This window comes from Bison bison, unplaced genomic scaffold (assembly GCF_000754665.1).
Source record: "Bison bison bison isolate TAMUID 2011002044 unplaced genomic scaffold, Bison_UMD1.0 scf7180017864531, whole genome shotgun sequence".
Classification (NCBI taxonomy): Eukaryota; Metazoa; Chordata; class Mammalia; order Artiodactyla; family Bovidae; genus Bison; species Bison bison.
In genome coordinates this window covers 7,383,741-7,408,890 of record NW_011495081.1, presented here as the reverse complement: position 1 = coordinate 7,408,890, position 25,150 = coordinate 7,383,741, and the positions used below count along the sequence as shown (strand labels likewise).

At 42.9% G+C, this 25,150-nt stretch overlaps 2 protein-coding genes across 9 annotated transcripts in view; one reads left to right on the top strand and one right to left on the bottom strand.

Annotated features, from left to right (window-relative positions):
* Positions 1–8,495, top strand: part of CSTF3 (cleavage stimulation factor, 3' pre-RNA, subunit 3, 77kDa) — a 67,722-nt gene extending 59,227 nt beyond the window's left edge. Inside the window, exons 14-21 of the mRNA XM_010831883.1 lie at positions 3–50; positions 417–519; positions 2,491–2,560; positions 3,847–4,042; positions 6,117–6,270; positions 6,991–7,085; positions 7,228–7,288; positions 7,794–8,495. Of these exons, the coding sequence (XP_010830185.1) occupies positions 3–50; positions 417–519; positions 2,491–2,560; positions 3,847–4,042; positions 6,117–6,270; positions 6,991–7,085; positions 7,228–7,288; positions 7,794–7,996 (930 nt within the window). The 3' untranslated portion in view covers positions 7,997–8,495. The remainder of the gene's footprint in view (positions 1–2; positions 51–416; positions 520–2,490; positions 2,561–3,846; positions 4,043–6,116; positions 6,271–6,990; positions 7,086–7,227; positions 7,289–7,793) is intronic.
* Positions 8,496–11,625: 3,130 nt separating this feature from the next.
* Positions 11,626–25,150, bottom strand: part of TCP11L1 (t-complex 11, testis-specific-like 1) — a 34,740-nt gene continuing 21,215 nt past the window's right edge. For 7 of the 8 annotated variants that reach the window (XM_010831823.1, XM_010831826.1, XM_010831824.1 and 4 more), the window contains 4 exons: positions 23,747–23,943; positions 20,740–20,921; positions 18,736–18,908; positions 11,626–15,344 (listed from right to left, as the gene is read on the bottom strand). In XM_010831823.1, the coding sequence (XP_010830125.1) occupies positions 15,142–15,344; positions 18,736–18,908; positions 20,740–20,921; positions 23,747–23,943 (755 nt within the window). In that variant the 3' untranslated portion in view covers positions 11,626–15,141. The remainder of the gene's footprint in view (positions 15,345–18,735; positions 18,909–20,739; positions 20,922–23,746; positions 23,944–25,150) is intronic. The other variant, XM_010831829.1, reaches the window with a different exon arrangement.

Here is a 25,150-nt window from a genome sequence, read left to right as displayed (position 1 = left end):
GCCACCATGTCTATGTCACTGCAGCACTCATGGAGTATTACTGTAGTAAGGCAAGTCCTGAAATAAGATACAAAGATAGAGTAATTTCCTTTATCTGAGATAAATTAATTAAAAGAAAGGCAGTCCTAGTTTCTGTTATTAAACTTTAATTCTTCTGTATCATAAAGGAGACCTAAGTGTATCTGTGTAAAATTACATGGAGCATTGTTCATATCCCCTCTGCCTGCTAATTTATACCTTATTAAACTCCATATTTCTGAATCTAAATCCCCTGAATGGTATTTAGTGCTGCAGTTTTTACATGATTTTAATATCCATTTTAATCTTAATGTACTTAGTCATATTTAAATTTAGTTTTAATATTCTTTGAGTATCTTATCTGATGGAAATCAGTACTTTGCTTTCTTTACTTCTAGGACAAATCTGTTGCCTTTAAGATTTTTGAGCTGGGGCTAAAGAAATATGGAGACATTCCAGAATATGTCCTGGCCTATATTGACTATCTTTCTCACCTCAATGGTAAGTAGAGTCTAGATCTGTAATGGTTAATATTAAACCATCAATGTTATTCTTTGATATTATGTTCCTGGAATTTTTCCCTCTGCAGAATGGTCTTTAATTCTGCAGCACATTCCCAACAGTAGTAGGAATAAAGCCACAAGTCTCAAGCCACGAAAACTTAAAGATGCCCAAGTAGTAGAGTAAAATGCCCTGAGGCTACTGGGGAAGAGATTTCAAAAAGAAACATTGTGTTTATGAGCATCTTTATCTTTATTTTTCTATTTTGTTGTAATAATAATAATGGCAATCCTTTATTGGGTTCCTACCTTAGACCAGGCACAAGACTAGAGAATTCGTATATGTATGTATGTATCTCATTTAGTCAACTTAACCACACCACAATCCAGGATATGTAATTTCTTGACTAAAAATGATCTGGTATAAAAACTGATTTAAGAAAGAAATATAAAAAATTATGTGTCATGTAAATAATTAGATGTTAAACTTAGATATCACAGGTGTATATTAATGATTTTAATATTTTAGAAAAATATAACATTCTGTCTACCTACATAGTTCAGTTAAGTTCAGTCGCTCAGTCGTGTCCAACTCTTTGTGACCCCATGAATCACAGCATGCCAGGCCTCCCCGTCCATCACCATCTCCCAGAATTCACTCAAACTCACGTCCATCGAGTCGGTGATGCCATCCAGCCATCTCATCCTCTGTCGTCCCCTTTTCCTCTTGCCCCCAATCCCTCCCAGCATCAGAGTCTTTTCCAATGAGTCAACTCTTCGCATGAGGTGGCCAAAGTACTGGAGTTTCAGCTTCAGCATCAGTCCTTCCAATGAACATTCAGGACTGATCTCCTTTAGGGTGGACTGGTTGGATCTCCTTGCCAGTCCAAGGGACTCTCAACAGTCTTCTCCAACACCACAGTTCAAAAGCATCAATTCTTCGGAACACCACAGCTTTCTTCACAGTCCAACTCTCACATCCATACATGACCACTGGAAAAACCATAGCCTTGACTAGACGGACCTTTGTTGGCAAAGTAGTGTCTCTGCTTTTCAATATGCTATCTAGGTTGGTCATAACTTTCCTTCCAAGGAGTAAGCGTCTTTTAATTTCATGGCTGCAATCACCATCTGCAGTGATTTTGGAGCCCCCAAAAATAAAAGTCTGACACTGTTTCCACTGTTTCCCCATCTATTCCCCATGAAGTGATGGTACCAGATGCTTAGTAGAAAAGAATAAAACTTAAAACATGACTTTGTATTTCAACTTAGTGATTCTACTCTCTGGAAGAGTACTTAACTCCAGAAAGTAAGTCGGTGGAGCATTTACTTAAAAAGAAATTTCTTGTATGAAATGAATGTTCCTCACCAGTTTTATATTATTTTGCTTCATTTTTTAGAATAGTTACTAGTGTGTATAATGTTTTTTACTGTAAAATTGAGGATGGAATCTGATGTCAGCTTTGTTGTTGTTAAGTCACCTCGTCGTGTCTGACTCTTTTGTGAGTCCATGGACTGTAGCCCTCCAGGCTCCTCTGTTCATGGAATTCTCCAGCCAAGAATACTGGAGTGGGTTGCCATTTCCTTCTCCAGGAAATCTTCCCAACCCAGGGATTGAACCCACATCTCCTGCATTGCAGGTGGATTCTTTATTGCTGAGCCACCAGGGAAGCCCAATGTCAGCATTATTATCTTCTGAAATCATCCATGTTCATCTACCACCCCACCCACCTACTCAGTACCTTTTGTTTAGTGTGGTCTGGCTTCTAGTTGCAGGTCCATTACTCAGTTAACAATGAGCTGAATCAATTTACTTCATCTTTTTGAACCTCAAGCTTCCTCACATATAAATTCTGGTTGTGATAATACTTAGACCCCTCTGCATAAGATTGTGAGGATACAATGAGATAATGCTTTGTTAAATTATAGAACTAAATTTTTTTAATATTTAAAATTTTCTTTAATATCCTAGAGGACAATAATACTCGAGTTTTGTTTGAACGAGTTTTAACATCTGGAAGTCTTCCTCCTGAGAAATCTGGGTAAGCCATTGTGAAAACTTACTGGTCAGGTTCTAATGGCAGCTTTAATACTTGAACTGTAGTCTATGGGATGAATGTTTGCTTGTTGTGAGTCTTAAGTTTCAGTAGAAATTTCCCTTCTCTTTTGAAGTTTCATTTACAAATGGCTGCCTGCAATATTTTCATACCTGTTTAAGATTTGTTAAAAATTTTTTTTTTTGCATACTGACTAGGATTATTTTGAGAGATGCCTTAACAATTTGTTATTAAATATTTTAATATATCTTTCTCTATATCCCTATAAATTGATATGAACAAATTAGGGCAGAGTTCTGAAATTTTTGTATCTCTTTTTCAAGAGCAAAGACTCTTACAAAATGAAAGTTTGTTTGACAGGTTCCATCCCTGATTTATGGTTTTGACTCTGTCCCTTATACCAGAGGAACAACATGGTCTAGTGGTGCAGTGAAAGCAGGAAGGCTTTGGAGTCTTGGGTTCAAACTCCAACTCAGTCAGCTATACCTTGGGCAGGTTTCCTAACTTTCCCAGTTCTTACTTTCTTGTTGAGTAGCAATAATGTCTACCAGTATAGAAGTTTTGCAATAGTCCCCTACCTAGCATAAAATAGGAAGTCACTGTATTACTTTAGTACAGAAGTGCTTAGTAACATTTTAAGTAGAGTCTCAGAGAATTAATTTTGGCTGTTAGAACAGTGGTGAGGCACTAATTTGTCCCCAGTGATCCCTATTACTGGGAAAAAATAGAGAACAATCATGTTAGATTTTGAAATGTATTTTTATTCATACATTGCACAAAGAATGTAGTCTACATTTTAATTCATGCCACTACAAAATGGTGAAGTCATATCATTCAGGAGTAATTGGAAATCTAGGTTCCTTTTCAACTCTTCCCCACCTAGAGTCGGTTTACTGTCTCTAGGATAAATGTCTCATTGACCACAAATGATAGGAAGTAGGCTAAATAAGAAAAAACAAAAAACCCTTAAATATGAAAGTATTTAGGGTGAAAGGTTATGATGACTATAATTCACTTTCAGATACTTAAGTGAAAACAAATATAGCAAATATTTGGGGAAGCAAATATAGCAAAATATTAATGACGACTGAATCTAGGTAATGGAATATAGGTATTCATTATACTACTCTATGTTTTGAAGTTTAGAAATCTTTATAATAAAAAAAAATAGATTCTTATAATTTAAAAAAGGGGGAGGAAGGGAACTGGAAGATTTTTGTAAGTCCCAAACCCAGGATGGTGAAGTATTGATTATATTTATTTTCTTACAGAGAAATCTGGGCCCGATTTCTAGCTTTTGAAAGTAATATTGGTGATCTAGCTAGTATACTCAAAGTGGAGAAAAGACGGTTTACAGCATTCAAAGAAGAGTATGAAGGCAAAGAAACAGCTTTACTGGTAGACAGATACAAGTTCATGGATCTATATCCTTGCTCTGCAAGTGAACTAAAAGCACTTGGGTATAAGGTATGTACTTGGGCTTACGATGTGTGTGATGTCTGTACTTCCCCAACGTTTTAGAAGAGTTCATGGACAAACTTTAAAGTAAATTCTGAAATTGAAATTAGTCTAGTTTTATTATAGATTTGCAGAATACAAAAAGTTCAGGGATTTTCCTTGGGTTTGTGAAATATTATCAACAGTACTGAACAAAATGAGAATTAAAATGAGATTTAACAAACTTTCATTCTTTCCCTGAAATTGTCAATGCCTTATTTCTTACATTTTGTGGGCAGGTGGACAATCTGAATGTCACTTGTTAGTTTTTCTCTAACAGTTCTTAAAACTGAGGAGTGTGTTTTGATAGGAGATCTTAAACCAAATGTAATTCCTGCTATATATGTTGTAGATATAATGAAGAAACTTTATAGCTTTGTAAATCCATAAATTTCTTTGAAGTGTTTGTATCTTTAAACAGGGCTCCTTCAGTGGACGCCTTTAGGAAATTATTTAATCGGCCAAAAATTTCGTTCCAGTTCTGGAACAAAACTGGAACAAACTTTTTGCTCAACCCAACAGCTTATCTAGGAATGGAACTCCTCTATTTGGACTACTGCATCATTAAGAAAACAGACCTGGAACCTGAACTCATTCAGGCCAAAAGGAAAGATTAATAGCCTAGAAATAGCCCTTGGTGAGAAACCATTGCTCTATCGGTGCTTGATTTTTCTGTGTCAGGTGAACAAAGACCAGATGAAAATCCAAGGGGAAGCTGTATCCACAAGAGTCCTGGATTGATTGGTCTCCTTAAGCCAGCCAGCATTAGGATGTTCCTCACCATCATTCTTCATTTCCTCACTGCCCTCTTTTAGCCAGAGTCTCACTGGTCTTGTGTCTGAACCAGATTAAAATAAACTTCAGACCTTTACATTAATGGAAGCTCCAGTTGTGTGCCAGCCCCATATTCCTATGCTGAACTAGGGTTACTGCTCAGGGATGAGGGGATTCTGCTCCTGGTTTAACAAATTGTTAATGAAAAGCCAAAGGCATTTTTAAGACTGTTATGTGGAATCTTTAGACTGTTTCAACTTTGCCAAGTTGAAAATGGAAATTAAGGAAGTTAATGAAAATATCTTCGTGAATTTTCTATCTTGTATTTCTGTTTATATTCTGTGTATTTGGGAAGGATCATTATGCTTTCGTGTGTGGCACATAAGTGAGAGTGGGAAAGAGAGGAAAAAAAGCAATTCTCAGTGGGTGTTCTCATTTAGATTTGCCACCAACTGCATATGAGCAAGTTTTGAGAACATGAATTTCTCTTATATCCCTTAATGCTGGCAAAAGAGGCTCTCTCAGAGTTGCTCTCAGCCCTGGCAGACATTGCTGGGACACTGAAAAGAAGACAGAATGGGTGTGAGGTCAGAGAGGCCTGTGCTCTCAACTCCTCTGTCTGCTTCTTAGCCATATAACCTTGGAGATAGCAGAACCTCTGCAGAACCTCTCTTTGAGCGTTAGTCCCTTCTGTAAAATGGAGGTGATCGTATCTACCTCCTCAAAGAGTGAATGAACGGCAAAAATTGACAAACAGTGGTTATTCAACAAACATTCCTTCTCCCCTGTAACAGTATGTTGGGAATAATTTTTCATTTCATTAGCAAAATCTTATGAACTAACGTAGGTGATAAGCTTTGTTAGGTTTCATGAAAGAGCACCTTACTTAATCAGCTTCTTCACTTAGAGAACCTGATGGATGATGTTCGGTTTTAGTGGAAAGGAAATATCAGAAAATATCTAAAACTGCAGATTTTCTTCCAAATTACCCCACCTCTACCTGGTATTTATTACCTACCAGGTATATACATCTACCCGGTATGTATTACCTACAAAAGGATCCTACAAATGTCCCACCTGGTGGCACTGAGTCTAATGACTCTTAACACTTGTCAGTCTTCACTGTCATGGAAGTTCTCACTTTTCTTTCTCCATTCTCGCTATGGTTTTAACCCAGTTATTTAGTGTATCCTCAGGAGTGTAGAATTGCACAGTTCTACTCTGTAAGTCCCTTTTTCAGGTTTAGGATTCTTCTGTTCTGCATTTTCAGGATGTCTCCCGTGCTAAGCTAGCAGCTATAATTCCAGACCCAGTTGTAGCTCCTTCTATAGTGCCTGTTCTGAAAGATGAAGTGGATAGAAAACCAGAATACCCTAAACCAGACACTCAGCAGATGATTCCATTTCAGCCACGACATTTAGCACGTAAGCCATGACTTTAGATCCAGTACTGAGCCCTCAGTTTGTTTGTTGGTTTAAATCCAGAGGTGTGTGGGGGTTGGAGGGGGCAAATTAATGTGACCTTTCCATTGTAGGTTAATAATTAGACTCAGGGTCAATAATGACAAGTGATTTGGCTATATAATCTTTGAATCAAGATGAGTTTAAAATGTCTTAAACAAAAAACCTCACTGATCCAGATTGCAGTAACGCATTTGGCAGTGATCCTTAAGAGAGTTTTCTGAAACGCCGCTACATACAGGTTACCTGCACAGCTGGAAACTTACTTTGGTGATATTTGGTATTGTTTATAGTTACTAATATGTAGTAGTCTCTGAATTCTATTTGAACAAGGCCCTTACAATGAAATATGTTACTGTATAACTGACTTTAAATGGGCTTGCTGAAAAAATGACTTGTGAGGCTTAGACATGATCTTTGACAAAAACTGACGAACTCAGGGTCTGGATCATCTTACGCAGTCTCTTGTTTACTTTCTGCCCCCAGGGGCCATGAGGTTGAGACTGCTTTCACTGTCTCACCCACTTGAGTTTGGTCAAACATATAAAACACTAACAACATTTTAAGATGTTTTTAAGCAACATAGACTCTTTGTACATAGTAATTAATGTACAAATTACTTGTGCTAGTTATCACACGTATAGAAATTCTTCCGTCCCATTCCTCCGTTCCTTTCCCTTACAGCTCCGGGCTTGCACCCTGTCCCCGGTGGAGTGTTCCCAGTGCCACCTGCAGCAGTTGTTTTAATGAAACTTCTCCCTCCTCCTATTTGTTTCCAGGTTTGTTCACCATTTTCATGACAGATACTTGCTCTATGGGTAAATATAGTAATTATGTATTTTTTTATCTTGGGAAATACAAAGTGGGGCTATTTTAACTTGTCAGATTATTGGGGATTAAGTTTTCTTTGTGTCAAAACAGGGTCCTTTTGTACAAGTGGACGAACTAATGGAAATTTTCCGAAGATGCAAGATACCAAATAGTAAGTGATTGAGGCTCCATTTTTAGAGTGGAATTCACATTATTGTCTCCAAGACAGGAGAGATCGCCATGGAAGCTTCCAAAACCAGCTAGCCACCTTGCAGCAGTACAGTGACACCTCACAGGGGTCCAAACCCTCTTTGGTACAGAGAGGCCAGTTCATGTTCTAATTCTGCTAAGAAAAATATCATAAAAAGCTTATCTTTTCTCTTCATGTGAACATGCACTATCAGATTTTGCTTATGAAAACTTTATTAATTTTAACCGTAGTTTTTTGTCTTTATTTAGTGTCAGTAGTACTATCTCAGAATTTGCTAATAGGACGCTACAAAATGATAAAGTATCCAAAGTAGTACATATGTTTTCCTTCACAGCATACTTTTTTTTTTTAATTGGGCTATAGGTACTTAACAATGTTGTGTTAGTTTCTGCTGTGTAACAAAGTGAATGACACAGTAGCATGCTTGTAAACACCCTCCAATAGTCCTTTTGTTTTGCTTCAATAGCAGTTGAAGAAGCTGTGAGGATCATTACTGGAGGAGCCCCAGAGCTAGCGGTAGAAGGCAACGGCCCAGTGGAAAGTAATGCAGTGCTCACGAAGGCTGTCAAAAGGCCCAACGAGGATTCAGATGAAGACGAGGAAAAGGGAGCTGTGGTTCCCCCTGTTCATGACATTTACAGGGCAAGGCAGCAGAAGCGAATCCGGTGAGGCAGGTGTAGCACCCGTCTCAAGAAAACTCTTATCCTTTTGCCTCTAAGTCATATGTTTAAAAGAGACAATGCTTTGTTACAAAGTTCTTGGAAACAAAGTTGTATTGTCATTGGTGCCTCTATCATATGGTTCTCAAGAACAACCAAGCAACCTACATGAATTTTAGGATTTGGAATAGACCTATGCTCTAAGCAGAACTAGGTTTTCAAAAGTGTGAGAACAGTACTAAGTGGCAGAACCACATTTTGTTCCTGCTTCAAGGGTGTCTTGTATGTACCACTTGAAGACTTGTGGGTTTTCAACAGTTTTATTTTAAAAACTGGATGGCTTATGATTGTAAAGCATTTTATCACATTTTCTGAAAACAGCTGTTTTGGTTTGCTTATGTAGAGTCCTGCCTTATTGTTCGTTTTATTTATGGCAGAATGTACGGAATCGGTTTTGTAGTTTAACATTTTAAAACAATCCTTTAAAAAATAAAAGGATCTCAAAAAAAGTCATGTCTCCTGCTGCTGCTTTCGTTCACATCAGAAATAGCAGCTTATGTTGTTCAGCCAATACAGTTTACAAATAAACGTCAACAATACAAGTCATCTTGTATTTACCATATATACAACTATTGTCCTTTCCTGGTCTTTTTTGCTACTATTTGAAAACATGAGGGATCCATTTTTAAGAGGTAAATTAAACATTTTAGAAATCCTCAAATATGAATGCATTTTCCCCGAATTAAATCTGAGGGAGACTGTAATATTTTATCTTTCGTCTCTCTTAAAAGTGAAATAAGTGTGGTATTCCTGTAATCACTCACTGTCTTGCTCTCACATGTATTTCAGTGTTCATTAAAGAAAAACTACTGGCTGGCTGCACTAGCCCTCGCCAACGGTCCACACTCAGAGTGTGGAGTGTGTTTCGCGCTGAAGAAATCCACTTCTTACCTATCAAAGAAAACTGTGGCCAAGCAACCAAAAACTGATTACAGTGAGCAAAAATTTATCCTTAAAAAATAAGTCAGAAGAATTGTTTTGCTCTTTGTTAGGAGCATTACCTCCTCTAGGCTCATTTTTAGAAAACTAGACCAAAAACAAGTTGAGCCCTGAGGATTGTGATTCAGAATGAAGGCTAAAAATAAGGACAAAAAAAAGAAAAAACCAAGAGGAAAAGTAGTAAGGCTATAAAAAGAGAATCTTACATATTGGGTACACAGTTTAGAATTTGAATTCAAGTGTGATTAAATTTCAGCTTCAAATATTTCTACAAATGAAGAAAAGTTCTATCAGTTTCTTATATAAACTTACATGTAGCAAGGTTATACTTACCGAAGTTGATCACAAGTGTGTCTCCAGTATTTTACCAGTAAAGCTGACTAAAATTTCCTTAAAACAAAGTCAGCTCTATCGCAGATTTTGTTAAGTATCATTTTTAAGCTGTGTGGGTTTTCTTTTTAATATCATAGTTATCAACAATACAATCTGAAAGGCACAAGTAGTACCACATAGCAGACTTTAAAATACAGATATGGAATCTGCTGGAGTGCTATCGTTGGGTAGTGTATTGAAGACAACTGATTTCAAATACCTGTAATGGTCTGTAAGAGTGTTTCCATATGAGCAAACAAAGCCATATGATTATGCAAGGAAAATGATCCTTTTTTTTTTTTTTAAACATTGTAACAAAACACACATACACACCCCTACCTACCTTGGTGAAAAGTGCTACTGAGGACTGCTGCTGCTGCTGCTGCTGAGTCGCATCAGTCGTGTCCGACTCTGTGCGACCCCATAGACGGCAGCCCAACAGGCTCCTCTGTCCCTGGGATTCTCCAGGCAAGAACACTGGAGTGGGCTGCCATTGCCTTCTCTGGGGACTAAGGACTGTTAAGGCCATTTATATGTATTATAATTGCTCCTACTGCATTTATTTCTAAGATTTTTTCCCCTAGAAATTATATGACATTTAAACTTCAAACAGATTATTTCTTGTTAAGAAGAAAACATTTTCTTAATGTTCTATATATATATGTAGAACTTAATGTTCTGTCTAAATATATGCACTTTTGGTTTTTAGTATGATTCTGTGTGAATGTTTGATAATTCCTTCATCTAACATCAAGTAGCATGATGTTAGAAATCTGAATTCACTTTTGGAACTCTGTGTGCAGACTCCTGGGGAATATATAGCCAGCCCTACATGTCCAAGGACTCACATATCCATATTGCTGGATGCAGAGAAATTACCAAAAGATATTCATATCTTTCCTCTTCATAAAAACAACGATAGCATCTCCCCACAATTCTAGAACTGGATGAAATTTAAGGACCATAAATCCTTCCTAAACAAAAATCAGTCAAACTCTGGCTGTTAGCACTAAATTTCAAACAAGAGGTTTTATCTATGTAGCCACATAAAGTAAAAGGTTATAGCTACCTAGTAAATATAAAAGTAATCAAATGTACTACTGGAAAAGAACAAAAATATAAAACCATTTTTGTCAGCATGTTGACCTTGGGGGATAATTATGAATTTATTTGGTAATTTTATAATCCTCTACTGACATATACTTAATATGTAAAACTAAGAGTTGATTTATATGATAGTAAAATTAAAATCACCATGTTCATAAATTTTGATTTTTACATTTCAATTCCCAAAGCAAACTTCATTAAAGTTGGTAGTTTTTAACTTGACTGTGATGTTCAGCAAGTGCAGTTATATTTTATTTAATACAAATTTCAGAATTCTTGAATGGTTAATTCATGCCAAGTTAACAAAACTCAGTTACCATATTACTGATTTAGGTAAAACTTTAAATATTTAACAGAAGTTAGCTTATCAGCTCTGGGAATAAAAGTTAAAAAAAACAATTCCATGTACTAAATTTTCTTCCCTGTCCAAGATGTGACCAAATTTCTACTTTGAGCCCACAGCAAGCAGTACTTTAGAAAGCAGAGGCAATGAGAATGAGAAAGGAAAAAAAGTGTTACTTTGATTTTAAGGCTGCTTTAACTCAAAAGTTGCACTTAAAGGCTCTCAATGTTTAGCTCAGATGGGGTGTTGTTTAGTCACTAAGTCACGTCTGACTCTGTGTGACCCCATGTATCCCATGTAGCCCGTGCCAGGCTCCTCTGTCCATGGGATTTTCCTAGGTTAGAATACTGGAGTGAGTTGCCATTTCCTTCTCCCTACCCAGGGATCAAACCCATGTCTCCTGCATTGCAGGCAGGTTCTTTACCACCTGAGCCACCAGGGAAGCTAGGCTTAGTTCAGATAAAACAAATAGAAAAATGGTGAAGTCTGACTATTGATACCAACGTCAGACACAACTGATTTCTAAATTCCATTCCATCAGATCGGGCCTTCTAAACTATATGTTAGTTCAGAAGGCAACACAGGTAAGACAGAAATCCACACTAAAGGCAGTTTTAGGTAAAATTCTGCCTGCTGAAGTTTCTGACACATTTCTAGGACTCTAGCTTTTTCTGAAAGTATCAGTGAACATTCAGTAGGTTAATAGAGGATTTCAGGCTTAAAAGTTTCCCCTTTCCCCGTCCCATGAAGGTGCTTTGAAAAATGAATAAAAAGGCAAACCATTAAAATAGGTATATAAACCCAATATAAATACACAATTGCAAACATCACTGTAATTCTTTATTTAGGTTTTCAATGAGATAGTGCCTTTTAATATGAGTTTCATAGCCTATCATCCACTACCATTCAGTCATCCATTCATTTACTTCAAATAATGCGGAGGTGGAAGTGAGAAATCACTGGAGTGCAGGTGAGTGGCAGCATATAAGAGAAGTAAGATTGCAGCTCTGGTACAGAAGAGATGATAAAAGAAAATAACAGTCTTGGGACAGGACAGGAGGAAAACCTTCCCTACAGGCCTGTAAAACGTGCTTGACTGAAGGAGGCTGGGCACCCGCAGTCAAATCTGTCATCACCTACAGGCAAAAAGGTTACAATACTCTCCTTTGTTGCTAATAAAGCCATTTATAGTTCTTTTGTGTGTACAAAGCATTCTAATATCCATTATCAAATTTAATCCTCACAGGAAGTGTGAATTAGTATTCTTGTTTTACAAAGCCTAAGGAAGAATGGCCCAAAGTCACAGGGCCTTCCTTGCAAGAAGGCAACAGAGGAACGACTCAACCCAGATCTTCCTCTAAGTCAGATCTCTCTGCACAATCCGACCGCAGTCTACTTCAGTTATTCCAGTCAAATTCATCACAGAATGTCAGACTTGAAAGGCCCTTTTCTAGTCCATTCATTCTATGGGTACTGAAATGGGTCCCGATTTGCTCCAGCTAATCACATGACAGAAATGGGATTAGAGCTCTGGTTTCCTGACAGCTCTCAGTCCTCCCACTCTACCGTTCTGCCTCAAAAGAAATACAAGTGCTTTACATACAAGTCAGGGCAAGTCAAAAGATCACTGGAAGTCAAACAGCAAACACCTATTCACTCCCTTGAAATTCAGCAGGAAATGAGGCTGCTCTCTTCCCAGGAATCTTAAGACTTTGGAGAAATTAAAATAAGCCACAAAAACAGAACTGCTAAATAAGCCATTCAGAACTGTCAGCCAGTAATGTGCACGTTTTATGCCTATTGAGTCAAACTTTTTAATAACTTCTTCATAGAGAAAAAGTTTCTATATACCTGTCCACTGCATTAATCAGTAAGATATATCAGTGGAACTCTTACCTGAAGTGGATTATAGGGTTACATTACATGAACAATCACATTTTACAGCTTGCTTTAGAATTAACGAGATTAAAAAAAGAAAACTTCATACAGTGAGACGCCACCCACTAGTCACCTCATCAACTGACAGCTGACTTCTAGACCTTTATTCACTCACTCATTCATTTAGGAAACTATCAGAGAAATCAAGCTGACCTGCTGATCGCAACCCAGCTCTCAAGGCCCTCAGTTCTACCCACTTGTAGTGAAGTACTATTGCCAAATAAACTTAGCACTTCCAGAAAGATATGTTTTCCACAAACCCTTTTGGGCAGGAAACCATGTCAAATCCAACCAGCATGCAGTATATATATAAAACCAGTTCAATTCTGAAGGATAATTTATATGCCAAAGGTATTTTGTCTTGGAGGGACAGAATACCCTGGATTGGGGGAGCTCTAAGTAGATGCTTAGCAAACATTTCCTGAGTGACTAAATAACTAAACGAATCTTCCTAGCCCTTAGTGATAATCCTATGAGATTCCAGGAAGAAAAACTAGCTCACATATCTTCAAAACGATTCAATATGAATATCATGATTCTGAACTTTACTGTCTTCATTCTGGCTCTTGTAGAATTCCACCAGGGGACACTGAGGTAGTGGGGGCCACAGGAGTCTGTGAAGCTCCCTGTTACATGGGCATCAAGATTTCAAACTGTCCAAACATCACTCTATCCATGTAGGAACCCATGAGGGGGAAAAAAATCTACTAAGAGTTAATTCTTGCAAAAGAAGCAGAATGAAGAACTCTGGAGATTTAGGGAAAATGGCTACAGGAGATGGTGACTCGCCCTGCATCGGGGGGTTACACCCCTTTCCCACATCCTTGGATGGGGTGGGGAACCCCTGAACACTGAGGTGGAAGCAAGCCAGAGTGCCCCCGCGCCCCGCCCACTGAACCTCATTCTCTACGACCAGTGAGCGCAGCTGCCACGGCAGCCTGACCTCCAGGAACAATTCCAGAGGTGACTTCACTGAACGCGCTACAGAGGATGTGGTTTTGTTCTTTAAAAGTTCTACTTACTGAGCTTTTAACCTCTTCCCAGGAAACCAGGGAGGATTTGTCCTTGAGACTAAACTTTATTAATATGACGTCTGACCATGGAACCCAGCTTACATTTCTGACTGCAAGTAAAAATATTAAGAGTGCAGTCTGAAGCAATTAGATGGAGAAATCACATCCCTCCCAGTATAACCAGTAGCTCCTCTGGAACCTGGTATCACTAGATGGTCCACAGGGTGGATGTTTCCCCAACCCTGTCCTCAGCTCCACCCCCGCCCTTATGGGCTTGAATGAAGGGATTCCTTGCCTGACGCCACCCCTGTGGTTCTGGCAGCTGGGGATCACCCCAATGACTTCACAGTTCGGTTTCTCACATAACGTCCCTAAGATACACATTTATTCTTTAACAAAACAGGTCGTCTATGAGACCCCAAGCTACCCTTTCAGCCACAGGGTATGTCAGGAACTCTGGTCACTCAAGTTCCTAGATAAATACTGCTCGAAAATCAGAGATTTCCTATAACTTCATTACCTGAGAAGTAAGTGAGCTTATGCTATTTTATCTGAAAACACTTAAATCCAATTCTGGAATTCGAATTCAGTCAATACCTCAAGGTGTTGTATCAGGGTGAACTTTTCAGTAAAAACTTCCAATATCTGTCTTCTTTTATATTACACTAGCATATTTTTTTTTAAAGATTCCTCAACTTTCAAGACATAAAAATCAAAGAATTTTCCTTTCTCTACATCCCATAAACACTATCATCCAGGTTCAGAAGTAATTTTGTACAAAAGAGAAAGCTTTTTTAAATCAAGTATTAATAACTCCTCCAGAATGAAAGGATTCCAGGGCTCTGGCTGGGCCAGGAGGGGAGAAAGCAATAAATAACTGGGGGTCGAGGGGGGCAGACGGGAGGCAGTAAGATTTATAAAGTTCTAACTTAAATACCTGGAGGGAGGAGGGGTGGGCTGTGCAAGAGAGGGGCGCGTCTAAATGCATCACGGCTTGGCTTCTCACTCTGGGGTAGCTGGCAGATACTCTCGGGTGTCTAAAAGAAAAACAACCCAGATGGCAGAAGAGCAGTCCCAGACTCGAGGGAGAGACAGGCAGCTACAACCGTGATATACACAGGACAGTCCTGTTAAAAGCTGAGTGCTGCCTATGAAACTCAGGACAACAGCCTCTCTGATGTAAACTTGCGCTCATAAATACAAACCCCCAAAAGAGAATTCAGTGCATTTTCCAACAAGTCTTCTCAACACTGATACACAATATTCTTCCTTTTGGAATCTGTGCTATTAAACAGAAATGTACTAAATAGCCATTTTCCAAAGCCACATCACAGCTGAGAACAGGTCGAGCAAGTAATACTGCTGCTACAGGGACTATACGTGTTAGGATCTGGCGAGGGTCTTACTGAGGATGGCGTCATAGTAGGGACTGAACACCATCTTGTTATAGTTGACCAGGCGCACGAATTTAACGGCAACTTCCTCCAGCTCTTTTTGAATCGGACCCAATCCCCCAGGGGCTATGGGCGATGGCTTCTGATGACTTGAGGCAAGGTAGGCGTCTAAGAAGGTCAGGATTCGGGAATCTGTGATTGAAGAGAAAGCAGATGTTTGTTTCCTAGTTAGGGCGACTTTACAAACTTCTGTTTATGCTTCAGTTTTTAGCCTAAACATCACCTTTTTGAGAAAGTCTTCCCTGATCACCCTGGGGCACCTCCCACTTCTGAACATTCATCTCTTTGGTAATGTTTCCTCCACGGGGTGGGACCACGCTCCTCTTGTCTGTCGCTCTCTCCCTGGCACCCAGGGCCTGCCATGAGACCCGGCCTCCAGGCAATGTCCCAAATTACATACTTGGAAAGCAAGGATAAACGCATGGACGATTAAGGGTGTCTAGGGTGCTGACAGGCTCTGCTCTCAGAGGAGCAGGGTGCAACGAGACCAACATTAGCGACTGTTGAAGATCACATGAAAAGTGGGAGGAAAAACAAAGCAAGAAATACAAGTTCCAAAAAGAGGAGAAAGAAAGACGATTCCAGCACTCCTAACCTGTGATCTAGTTTTTCCCACAAAGCCCATGAGAGACGCCTGAGCCTCCTCCTCCACAGCCCACAGTGACGCTCACGGAGCTGTGGGCAGCTTGTCCTACTCCCTGGAATCACTTCGTTTGCTTTCTTAGCCCCCCACCCTCACCCCTATGATGGTGCTGTACCCTCCTGTGCAGCCTCAGCTGCCAAAAAAGAGTGTGTGCAAGCCGCAACCTTGCAGATTTTATTACAAAAACAACAAGGGCATTTATATCGAATAAGCATTTTCAAACTTCACGCCCCCCTCAACTAGGGAACCTTCTCAGGTGTGACTGACTTACACTCTTTGGGTGCCAGTAACACACCGCCACTGGCTGTGACTAAACAACTTAGCTGGCAGAACCAAGGGAGCAGCCTGGTAGCCAGCAGTCTCCTCACAGACCTTTCCCGCATCCACACCCCACTTGACGACAATGATCTTGAGGGTCTGAGGGCCCTGCAACATCAGGAGGCTCCCCCTGAGGAATCCAAAGATGAAACTGTAACTAAGGCAGGCCTGGGGTGGAAAAATCTAATATTTTAAAAAAACACTGATTCATGTAACTCTCTTTTTATAAATCCCACTTCTGACAGCATTCTTGTTTTGGCAGGGCTTCCCTGGTAGCTCAGATGGTAAAGAATCCGCCTGTCAACTCGGGAGACCTGGGTTCAACCCCTGGGTCAGGAAGATGCCCTGGAGAAGGGAATGGCAACCCACTCCAGTATTCTTGCCTGGAGAATACTATGGACCTGGCAGGCCACGGGGTCGCAAAGAGTCAGACATGACTGAGGGACTTTCTTTCTTTTCATAAAATATTTTGCTCAGTTGTTCAGTAGCGGCCAACTCTTCACGACCCCATGCACTATAGCCCACCAGGATCCTCTGTCCATGGAATTTTCCAGGCAAGACTACTGGAGTGGGTTGCCGTTTCCTTCTCCATCATAAAATATTACCTAGGAATAAAGAAAACCAAGTGATAGTATTAGAAGCACACCCACATCGCTGGTTCAGCCTCTACTCAGAATCTGATAACCATGAATCATTCTGCTTTTGCCTGAAGCCTGCTAACTTTCCATTATTTATAAGAGGAACAGCTATCTGATTTCATAAAGAAGTTGAGGAAGGACTTCCCAATCAAATAACAATAATCCTAAAAATTAAATATTAGATGTGTTCCTTGATCAACCAGTGAACAGAATCAAACAGTGATGATGGAAAGGAACAGCTCATATAGCAGTAATATTTTTAATAACTGCGACTTGTTGCAGATTCCTCACTATGTGCTGCCAGGTTCGGCAGGAAGGACCTTACTTATATTTAACATGATCACCTGCAGTCCTCTCAGCAACCCTAGAGGTGCTGGTATTACTCCCTTTTTAGAGACGAAGAATCTCAAGTATCATATCACTTCCTCAAGCTACACAGTAAGTACTTGCAAAGAAAACCCATCTTAGTCTCGACCTACAGCTGTGCTTCTCCTCACCCTTGCCCCATTACAACGTCTAAAAAACTTCTGGGTTTTGTTTTGTGTTTCTTTTTCTTTTGGCCGCGCCTTGTGGTATGTGGGACCTTAGTTCCCCAACCCGGGATCAAACCTGTGCCCCGAGCGGTGGAAGCACTGGAAGTGTGCAGTCTTAACCACTGGACCACCAGGCACACGTGCTAAGTCGCTTGACTCTGCGCGACCTCATGAACTGCAGCTCGCCAGGCTCCTCGGTCCATGAGCATTCTCCAGGCAAGAATACTGGAGTGGGTTGCCATGCCCTCCTCCAGAGGATCTTCCCAACCCAGGGATCAAACTTGGGTCTCCTGCACTGCAGATTTCTTTACCATCTGAGCCACCATGGAAGCCCCTCAAAACACTTCTGACTCCAGATCTGGGGGAGAGGGGTTCCCACCACAAAGCAATTGTTTGTGACCCCAGCTGGGTGTCCCACAATCTTACTCAGTTCTGACACCACCTGGACATAGCCTCTGTTCCCACAGGTTAAGGGCTCAGGCCCACAAGACTGATGCCCACGTCAGACACCAACCAGGAGTAGGTCCCCAGGTCACCCGCCACTTCTGTCTGACTTGACTACACATGGGAGGTTCACATGGCATCTTTCCCGTGGATTTGTAATCTGCTAGAGCAGCTCACAGAACTCAGGGAGGTTTCACCGGTTTATATTATATAATAAAGGCTCTGATAAAGGATACAAGTGAACAGTGAAGACACTCATGAGGCAAGGCGGGGAGAACTCCGAGGGCCAGAGCCTCTGTTCTCGTGCAGCAGGGGTGCACGCACCACCCGCCCCACTACACGGATGTGTTCACACACCCAGAAGCTCTCCACACCCTGTACTTCTGGGATTTTCATGAAGGGCTCATCTTGCAGGCATTTCCAGTCCTTCTCCTCTCTCTCTGGAGAACAGAGGGTAGGGCTGAAAGTTCCAAATCATGGCTTGGCCTGTTGGGGGACCAGCCCCCAAGAGAGAGTCCAAAGAGTCAGCCCCTCCAGGAGTCCAAAGAGTCACCTCTTCAGAACAAAAGACGCTCCCCAGACCCAGGAAATTCCAAAGGCTGCAGGAGCTCGGGATCAGGAGCCGGGGAAAGACTAAATATTCGAATAAAAGGTGCTCCCAGAGCTCTTCTCACGGAGGAAACCACCAGAGTCCCAGGAGCTCTGTGCCAGGAACCAGGAGGAGACCAACACGGATATTTCCCACTACCTCACGGTGCTGGAGCAGGGTTCTGAACCAAGACCCAGGATTCCAAAGCCAGAGCCCTCAGGACAGTGCTGGCTGCCGGCCGCTTATCAGAACTTGGGGTCGCCCTCACCACACGGAGGTGATTAATCCCTCTCCTCTCCACAATGTCCGCCAGCCCATCACAGGCACATCCCTGGCCCCGACTCCCCCCGAGACGTACCCACGATCCTGCGGATGGGGTTGTCAGGACTGGCCACGGCCTGGATCTGACCCTTGAGCACGGCCTCCTTGTCTGTGGTGAGGGGGCTGAGGCCGCACAGGGAAAGGCAGCTGCTCACCTCCAGGCAGACCTTCTCCCCGACAGCAGTCAGGGCGTCCTCCAGGTGGAAGGAGCTTGAGCAGAGAAGGGAAGGAGAAGCAGGGAAGGGAGGGTCCGTGAACCGAGTGCACAGTCCCCTCAGCCCCAGCCCCCGCGACCCATTTGTGGACTGGCCGGTTCAGGGGGAAACTGTGACCCTTCCCTGCCCCAAGCCTCTCAGACCGTGTCCACCCAACTCAGGGAGCTTCTCTCTTACAGAAAGGCGAGGGGAGGGCTCAGGTTATACCTGGTCTAACAATCTAAAACCCAACTTCTTGCTCGCATCTGTGTGGTGAAATAAGGCTGGAACTGACCGAGGCCTACCCTGGACACCTCTGGAGCAACACCAACAACCAGAAATGTGGTAGCAGGAGACAAACTTTTCACTGGACACCACTTTATCTGTTTGGCTTTTGAAACAGTGTATTAACTACTTTCAAAGAATAAACAGAACTGAAACCTTAAATTTAAAATTCACATCTCGATTTCCTGGAGCTCCCGGGCTCCCCTGACATCTCTGGAGGGAGCCCTCGTGGTGGTGGGTGTTTTCTAAGAGGGCAATCACCTCTCTCCTGGATCTAGAGCAAACGTCCAAGCCCTGGGACTCGACGCTGGGGCCAGGGTGGACACGCTGGGGCTGGCCTTCTGAGGGAGCACCAGACAGGACCCACTCCTCAGGAGCTGTGACAGAGCAGTTTTACTGGTGGGGAACTTAGGCGACAGCCCAGGGCTACACCTGTGCAAGGGCCTCAGGCCAGGCCTCGCCTCAGCAAACACCCTGCAGGAGTCAAGACTGTTGAGGGCCAGGTCAGGACTCATGTATACACCCCTCGTGGCACTGAACACACTCAGGCTGTGTGCAAACTCAGCAGCCAGTTTCTCCACTTTGTGAGGAGGAGGAGGTTTGTGGACATTCCACCTGAAGAATCCTCTAAGTTGAACCTTGTTAGATACAGTTTTATTTGTGTGTGCTTAATTGCTTCAGTCGTGTCCGACTCTGTGTGACCCTACGGACTATAGCCTGCCAGGCTCCTCTGTCCATGGGATTCTCCAGGCAAGAATTCTGGAGAGGGTTGCCATGCCCTTTTCCAGGGGATCTTCCCGACCCAGGGATTGAACCCACATCTCTTCTGCCTACCTGCACTTGCGGGAGGGTTCTTTACCATTAGCAGCTTTATTTAGAACCATTCTGAAAGGTGGAAACCACACAAATCACCTAACCTGACTTCACTGCAGGAGCACTCACAGCCGCTGCCCTCACACAAGCAAGGACTGCTGCTGGTTGATAAATAACCCATTCACACTCAGCACAGAACGTCTATGAGGAGTGTGCAAAGGGCAGAAAACGTCAATCACATTCACACACACTGGAAGACTGCAACTTGGTTTTTGTTTGACCTTTCCCCAGGGCTGTGTTGGCAAAACTGTTAGGTGGTGAACGTAGGGTAACATTGGATAACAACCAATATTTTTTTTTTAATGGAGCAAGAATATAATAGAAATACCAGGAAGTATTAAGCACAGCTGGGTAAGTTTCACTTTTGAAGTTTTTATTTTAGTTACATGAATGTTCAAGTGTGCACTGTCGCCATGGAAGATGGATTTCTTTACTAGGCGTCCTGGTCACAAACATTTGAAAGCCACTGTCCCAGAGCCTTGCTCAGCAACCCTAGAGTTGACTCTAACTTTGACCGTGTGACCCTGAATAAATTCTGTAGGGCACTGGAGAGCCAGATTTCCTCGGTCCCTCGTGAGTGGCCCTGACTCTGTCTCACACTGCAGACCCCCCACCCAAGCCTGCTCCCTGCCACCCTCTGCCTCGCACCATCCATTGAAGACCCTCCCCCACAGCTCTTGGCCACTTACGGCAGATGCATGTCTGTGAGCAGAATCTTTACAATCATCTTGAGTTTCTCGGCGAAGTCAGCCCGGCTGGCGATCCCTGGGGCTGCCATGCTGAACGTGACCAGCAACACGGCCCCCAGGACGGTCAGCTGCTCCAGCTGGAGCTGGAACTCTTGGAAGCGAGAATGGTCCATCAAAACGGTCTGCGATGAATACAACAGAAATCATCCTGAGCTGCAGGTTCAGGCTGTGACCAGCAGAGGGCGGTGTGGCCACAGCCCCCACAACTATGCAAAACGGGGATTGCTCCTCCATGGGGCTGTTTTAAAGATGAAAAAAGGGGAGCGGGACAAGTTCGGAGATTGGGATTGACATGTACACGCTAGTATATATAAAATAGGTAACTAATAAGGACCTACTGTATAGCACAGGGAATTAATTATTCAATACTCCGTAATGACCTACATGGGGAAAGAATGTAAAAAAAAGAGTAGATACATGCGTATGTATAACTGATTCACTTTGCCTGAAACTAATACAATACTGTAAATCAACTATACTTCAATAAAAGTAAAAAATAAATAAATAAAGATGAAAAAAGACCATGTATATAAAGCAGCTGGCAGAGCCAGAACTCAATGAATCCACTCTATCCAGGGCACCGGAGGGAAGGAGGGGGGAGATGTATTTCTTCACCTCAATATCCCCCTCTGCATCCAGCACAAGGGAGGCTCTCAAGAAATGGGGAGTGAATAAAAAAAGAGAAAGACTGTCAATAGGAAAAGCAGGAATGACAGGTAACCCAAAGCCACATGGAAAGCAGTCAGTGAGTGAACTTCTGACGGTGTCCCCATGTTACGGACAGGCCTGGGTCTGGCCGGGCCAAAGTCCCCTGTGTGGGGTGAGGGAAAGGGCAATGAAGAGTCTGGGGGGATACGACATCCAATCTGAGTTTTTATAGATTAACCAAATAAAGTTTAAGGACCGGTATTGCTATAAGAAACTACTGCACCAAATCAGGACGTTAACAATGTGGAATCTTAGCCCAGAATCCTCTCTGCGAAGTAAAAACCATCTCTGAAGGCTGATACTCCTCTACTGTCAAACAGAGAGGCTTTACCAGTCCCTGTTTTGACTTCACTTTGTTACATGGCAGCAGCGTCTTTGCTTTGAAGCCTCCTAGCAGTATGTAGTACTTGGGTTTAGGATGTAAATCCTCCCATTCATTAGCCAATGTGATTACCCAGCCCTTAAAAACTATCACACCATATTTCTGGGCTGCTCTGGCCTTCCAAGATGGCCCATACTCTGTCTGGGGAGTGTGTTTCTCTTTAAATAAATCCACTTCTTACCTATGGGGGGAAAAAAAATTTCCAAGGATCAATTCTGAGAGTGGATACCTATCCCCAGTGAAAACACCGTTTTCCCCACAGCAATTTTTCAAGCAAAACATCTACAGGAGAGACAAGAGAGCCTGTGACTCTTCAGGAAGGAGCCTCCCCCACCCCCAGTTCAACACCCTCTTTAGAGCTTGGTCTGGCACGAAACAGGGAACTCAGAGGCAAGAGGTGAAAACTCAGGCTCACAACATCTTAAAAGGAAAAATAAGGAACTGAGAAAGAAAATTAGAGAAGTAGCAGAGAAGGCTAGAGATAAGAAGCCTGAGTGCCCTCAAAAAAGAAAGGGAGTCTAGACACCAAACCACCTATTTGCTGGGGAATCCCTAGTTAGTCATCTCCTTAAGGGATTCTGGCTGTTAGAAGCACTTATTCTAAAAAACATACAAAGAAAAAAAAAAAAACAAAAAACCATGGCTCTGCATGGAAGGAGAAGCAGTTTCTTTAGATAAAACTGAAAAGCAACATCGCTGAGTTAGGGTTTTCATCAGGATGAGTAAAAACAGGACAGACGCTCTGCAGCACAAATTAGCAGCTACACACACTCTTGGAGGGATTACAAAACGAGGCAGATACTCTGGAGAACGGTCTGGCAGCGCCAAAGAGTCACCACGTGACCCAGCAGTTCTAATCCTAGATACATACCTAAGGGAAGCGGGAACACATGTCTACACAAAAACTTGTACACAAATATTCAGAGCAGCACAGTTCACAAGAGCCTAAAAGTGGAGACAACTTAAGTGTCCATCAACTGATGAATGAGGCAAAATGGGGCGAGCCACACAATGGAAGAGATTCAGACTCAGAAAGAAGTGCGGACACAGGCAACATCGTGGAGGAACCTTGAAGATAGTATACTAAGTGAAATAAGCAAGACATAAAAGGACAAAGCACTGTGTGATTTCACTCATATGCAGCACCGAGCAGTCAGATCCAGAAACACAGAGGAGACGGGAGGGGACAGCAACGAGGAGTTAGTGCTTAAAGAGCGCAGTTTCAGCTTGCTCTGTAAATGGGTGGAGGTGATGGCTCCAGTCATGTGAATGCACCTAATGCCCAGAACTGCACACGTAAAGATGGGAGGGACTTTCCCCAGTAGTTTAAGACTCTGCCTTCCAAGGCAGCAGGGGGGTTCCATCCTTGGTTCAGGGAACTAAGATCCCACAGGCCAAAGGGTTCAGTCAAAGAAAAAAGACGTGGGGAGGGGGTAAACTTTACATATATTTTACCACAATTTTAAAAAAAAGGAATGAAGTACTGATACATGCTACAACATGGATGAACTTTATGCTAAGAAGCTAGACATGAACGGCCAATATTGTACGATTCCATTTAAACAAAAAGTCCAGAATAGGCCAAATCCATCGAGACAGACAGTAGGTTGCCAAGGGGTGAGGGGAGAAAGGGGGAAGAACAGTGACCGCTAACGGGTCCAGGGTTTTCTTTCCAGTGATGACAATGCTCCGAAATGAAACAGTGGTAATGGAAGCTCAGCTCTGTGAATGTACTAAAAACCCAGGAATTATACGGTTTACAAAGGAACAACTTTCTCTATGTGAGTTGTGACTATTCTTCAGAAGTTCAGCAGTACAAGAGAGAAATGAGCAGTCAGCTTGCCCTGGAGCACCTACTTCAGGGAAAGGCCGGTGGAGGTGGTCCCACTTCAGAAGCTTCAGGTACGCGTAATTCTGCACGGCCACGGGATCCAGCTGGGGACCGTCCCCAGAGCCGGTGGCCCCTCCCGCAGCTGGCAGCGCGTTTTTATACTTCTGACTCATAAGGTCATCTGTGGCTTCCTGCAGCCACTGGGTGACAAAGTCCAGGGAATCTGTGAAAAAGCAAGACTTGGAACATTACTGAACACTCTCAGACACTTCCCAGAATTACTTTAGGGAAGATCATCCTGGAAGTGTGGTAAAGTACAGAACATGGACTTTGGCATCAAACAGACCTCGGTTTACACCACAGGACCGGCAATTACCAGTTGAGTAACCTTAGGTTCGTCGTAGTCTGTCTGACTGTCAAGGTTCTTAACATAATCAAAGGTCTGGCACCGGTGCCATTAGTGGTAGCGAACCTGCCTGCCAATGCAGGAGACATAAGAGACACGGGCTCGATCCCTGGGTCGGGAAGGGCATGGCATCCCTGGAGGAGGGCATGGCAACCCACTCCAGTATTCCTGCCTGGAAAATACAGTCCACAGGGTCGCACAGAGTCAGACACGACACGCAACTTAGTATGCACGCACCAGCACCACCCCAGAGGCGGCTGTGAGGGCTGACCGTGACGGCGGGCGCAGCGCACCCACCCTGGTCTTGCCACCTCAGATCTTCAGCAGACTTTTGCTCTTTCTCTCCCACCCCAGCCACTCATGCATGACACGCGGCTGGAAGCTCTGGTAAGTCCAGCTCAGTGAGATGTGAAAATTCCTGCCCAGGGACAGATGGGGGGAGATGCTGGCTAGAGTTCCCAGTGTCAAGTACCCTCCACACTGAAAATGAGGCTTGTCCTTGTCTAGATCTCAGCCTCCTATCAATCTGGTTTCCGGTCAGCCTCGCTGGGGTAAGTCCTGTCACCTGTTTGGTACATACTGCATGGCATTTGGGGGGACACCCCCACCCCAGCGGGGGGACCTTGTTGTCTCCCATCTGCCGGCATGCTTTCCTACTCTTCTAAGCTGAGTAGATACCCGGGAATCTGAGGGACACAAGAGCAAGAAGATGAAGCTTCTGTCCACATTGTCTGAGCAAAAAAAACCCTCTGACAGGACACGAGTGGGCTGCAGCCCCATCAGTGGAGGCCACCTTGCCACCAAGCGGGCAGTCGAGGGCACGGCTGGAGTCCGCTCTTCACGGCTGCAGCCGGACACACCTCTGGTCCTGCCCACACGCTGATCACGCCGAGCTCTCGGTTCTGGGCTTCGCTCTCCCTTTAGCCTCTGGAGGCAGCATTCTATAGGCCACCAGCTCTGGGAAACCTCGGCTTTCATGCTGCGAGTGACTCTGACCGGCTGCCGGCACCTGACCCTTACTCTA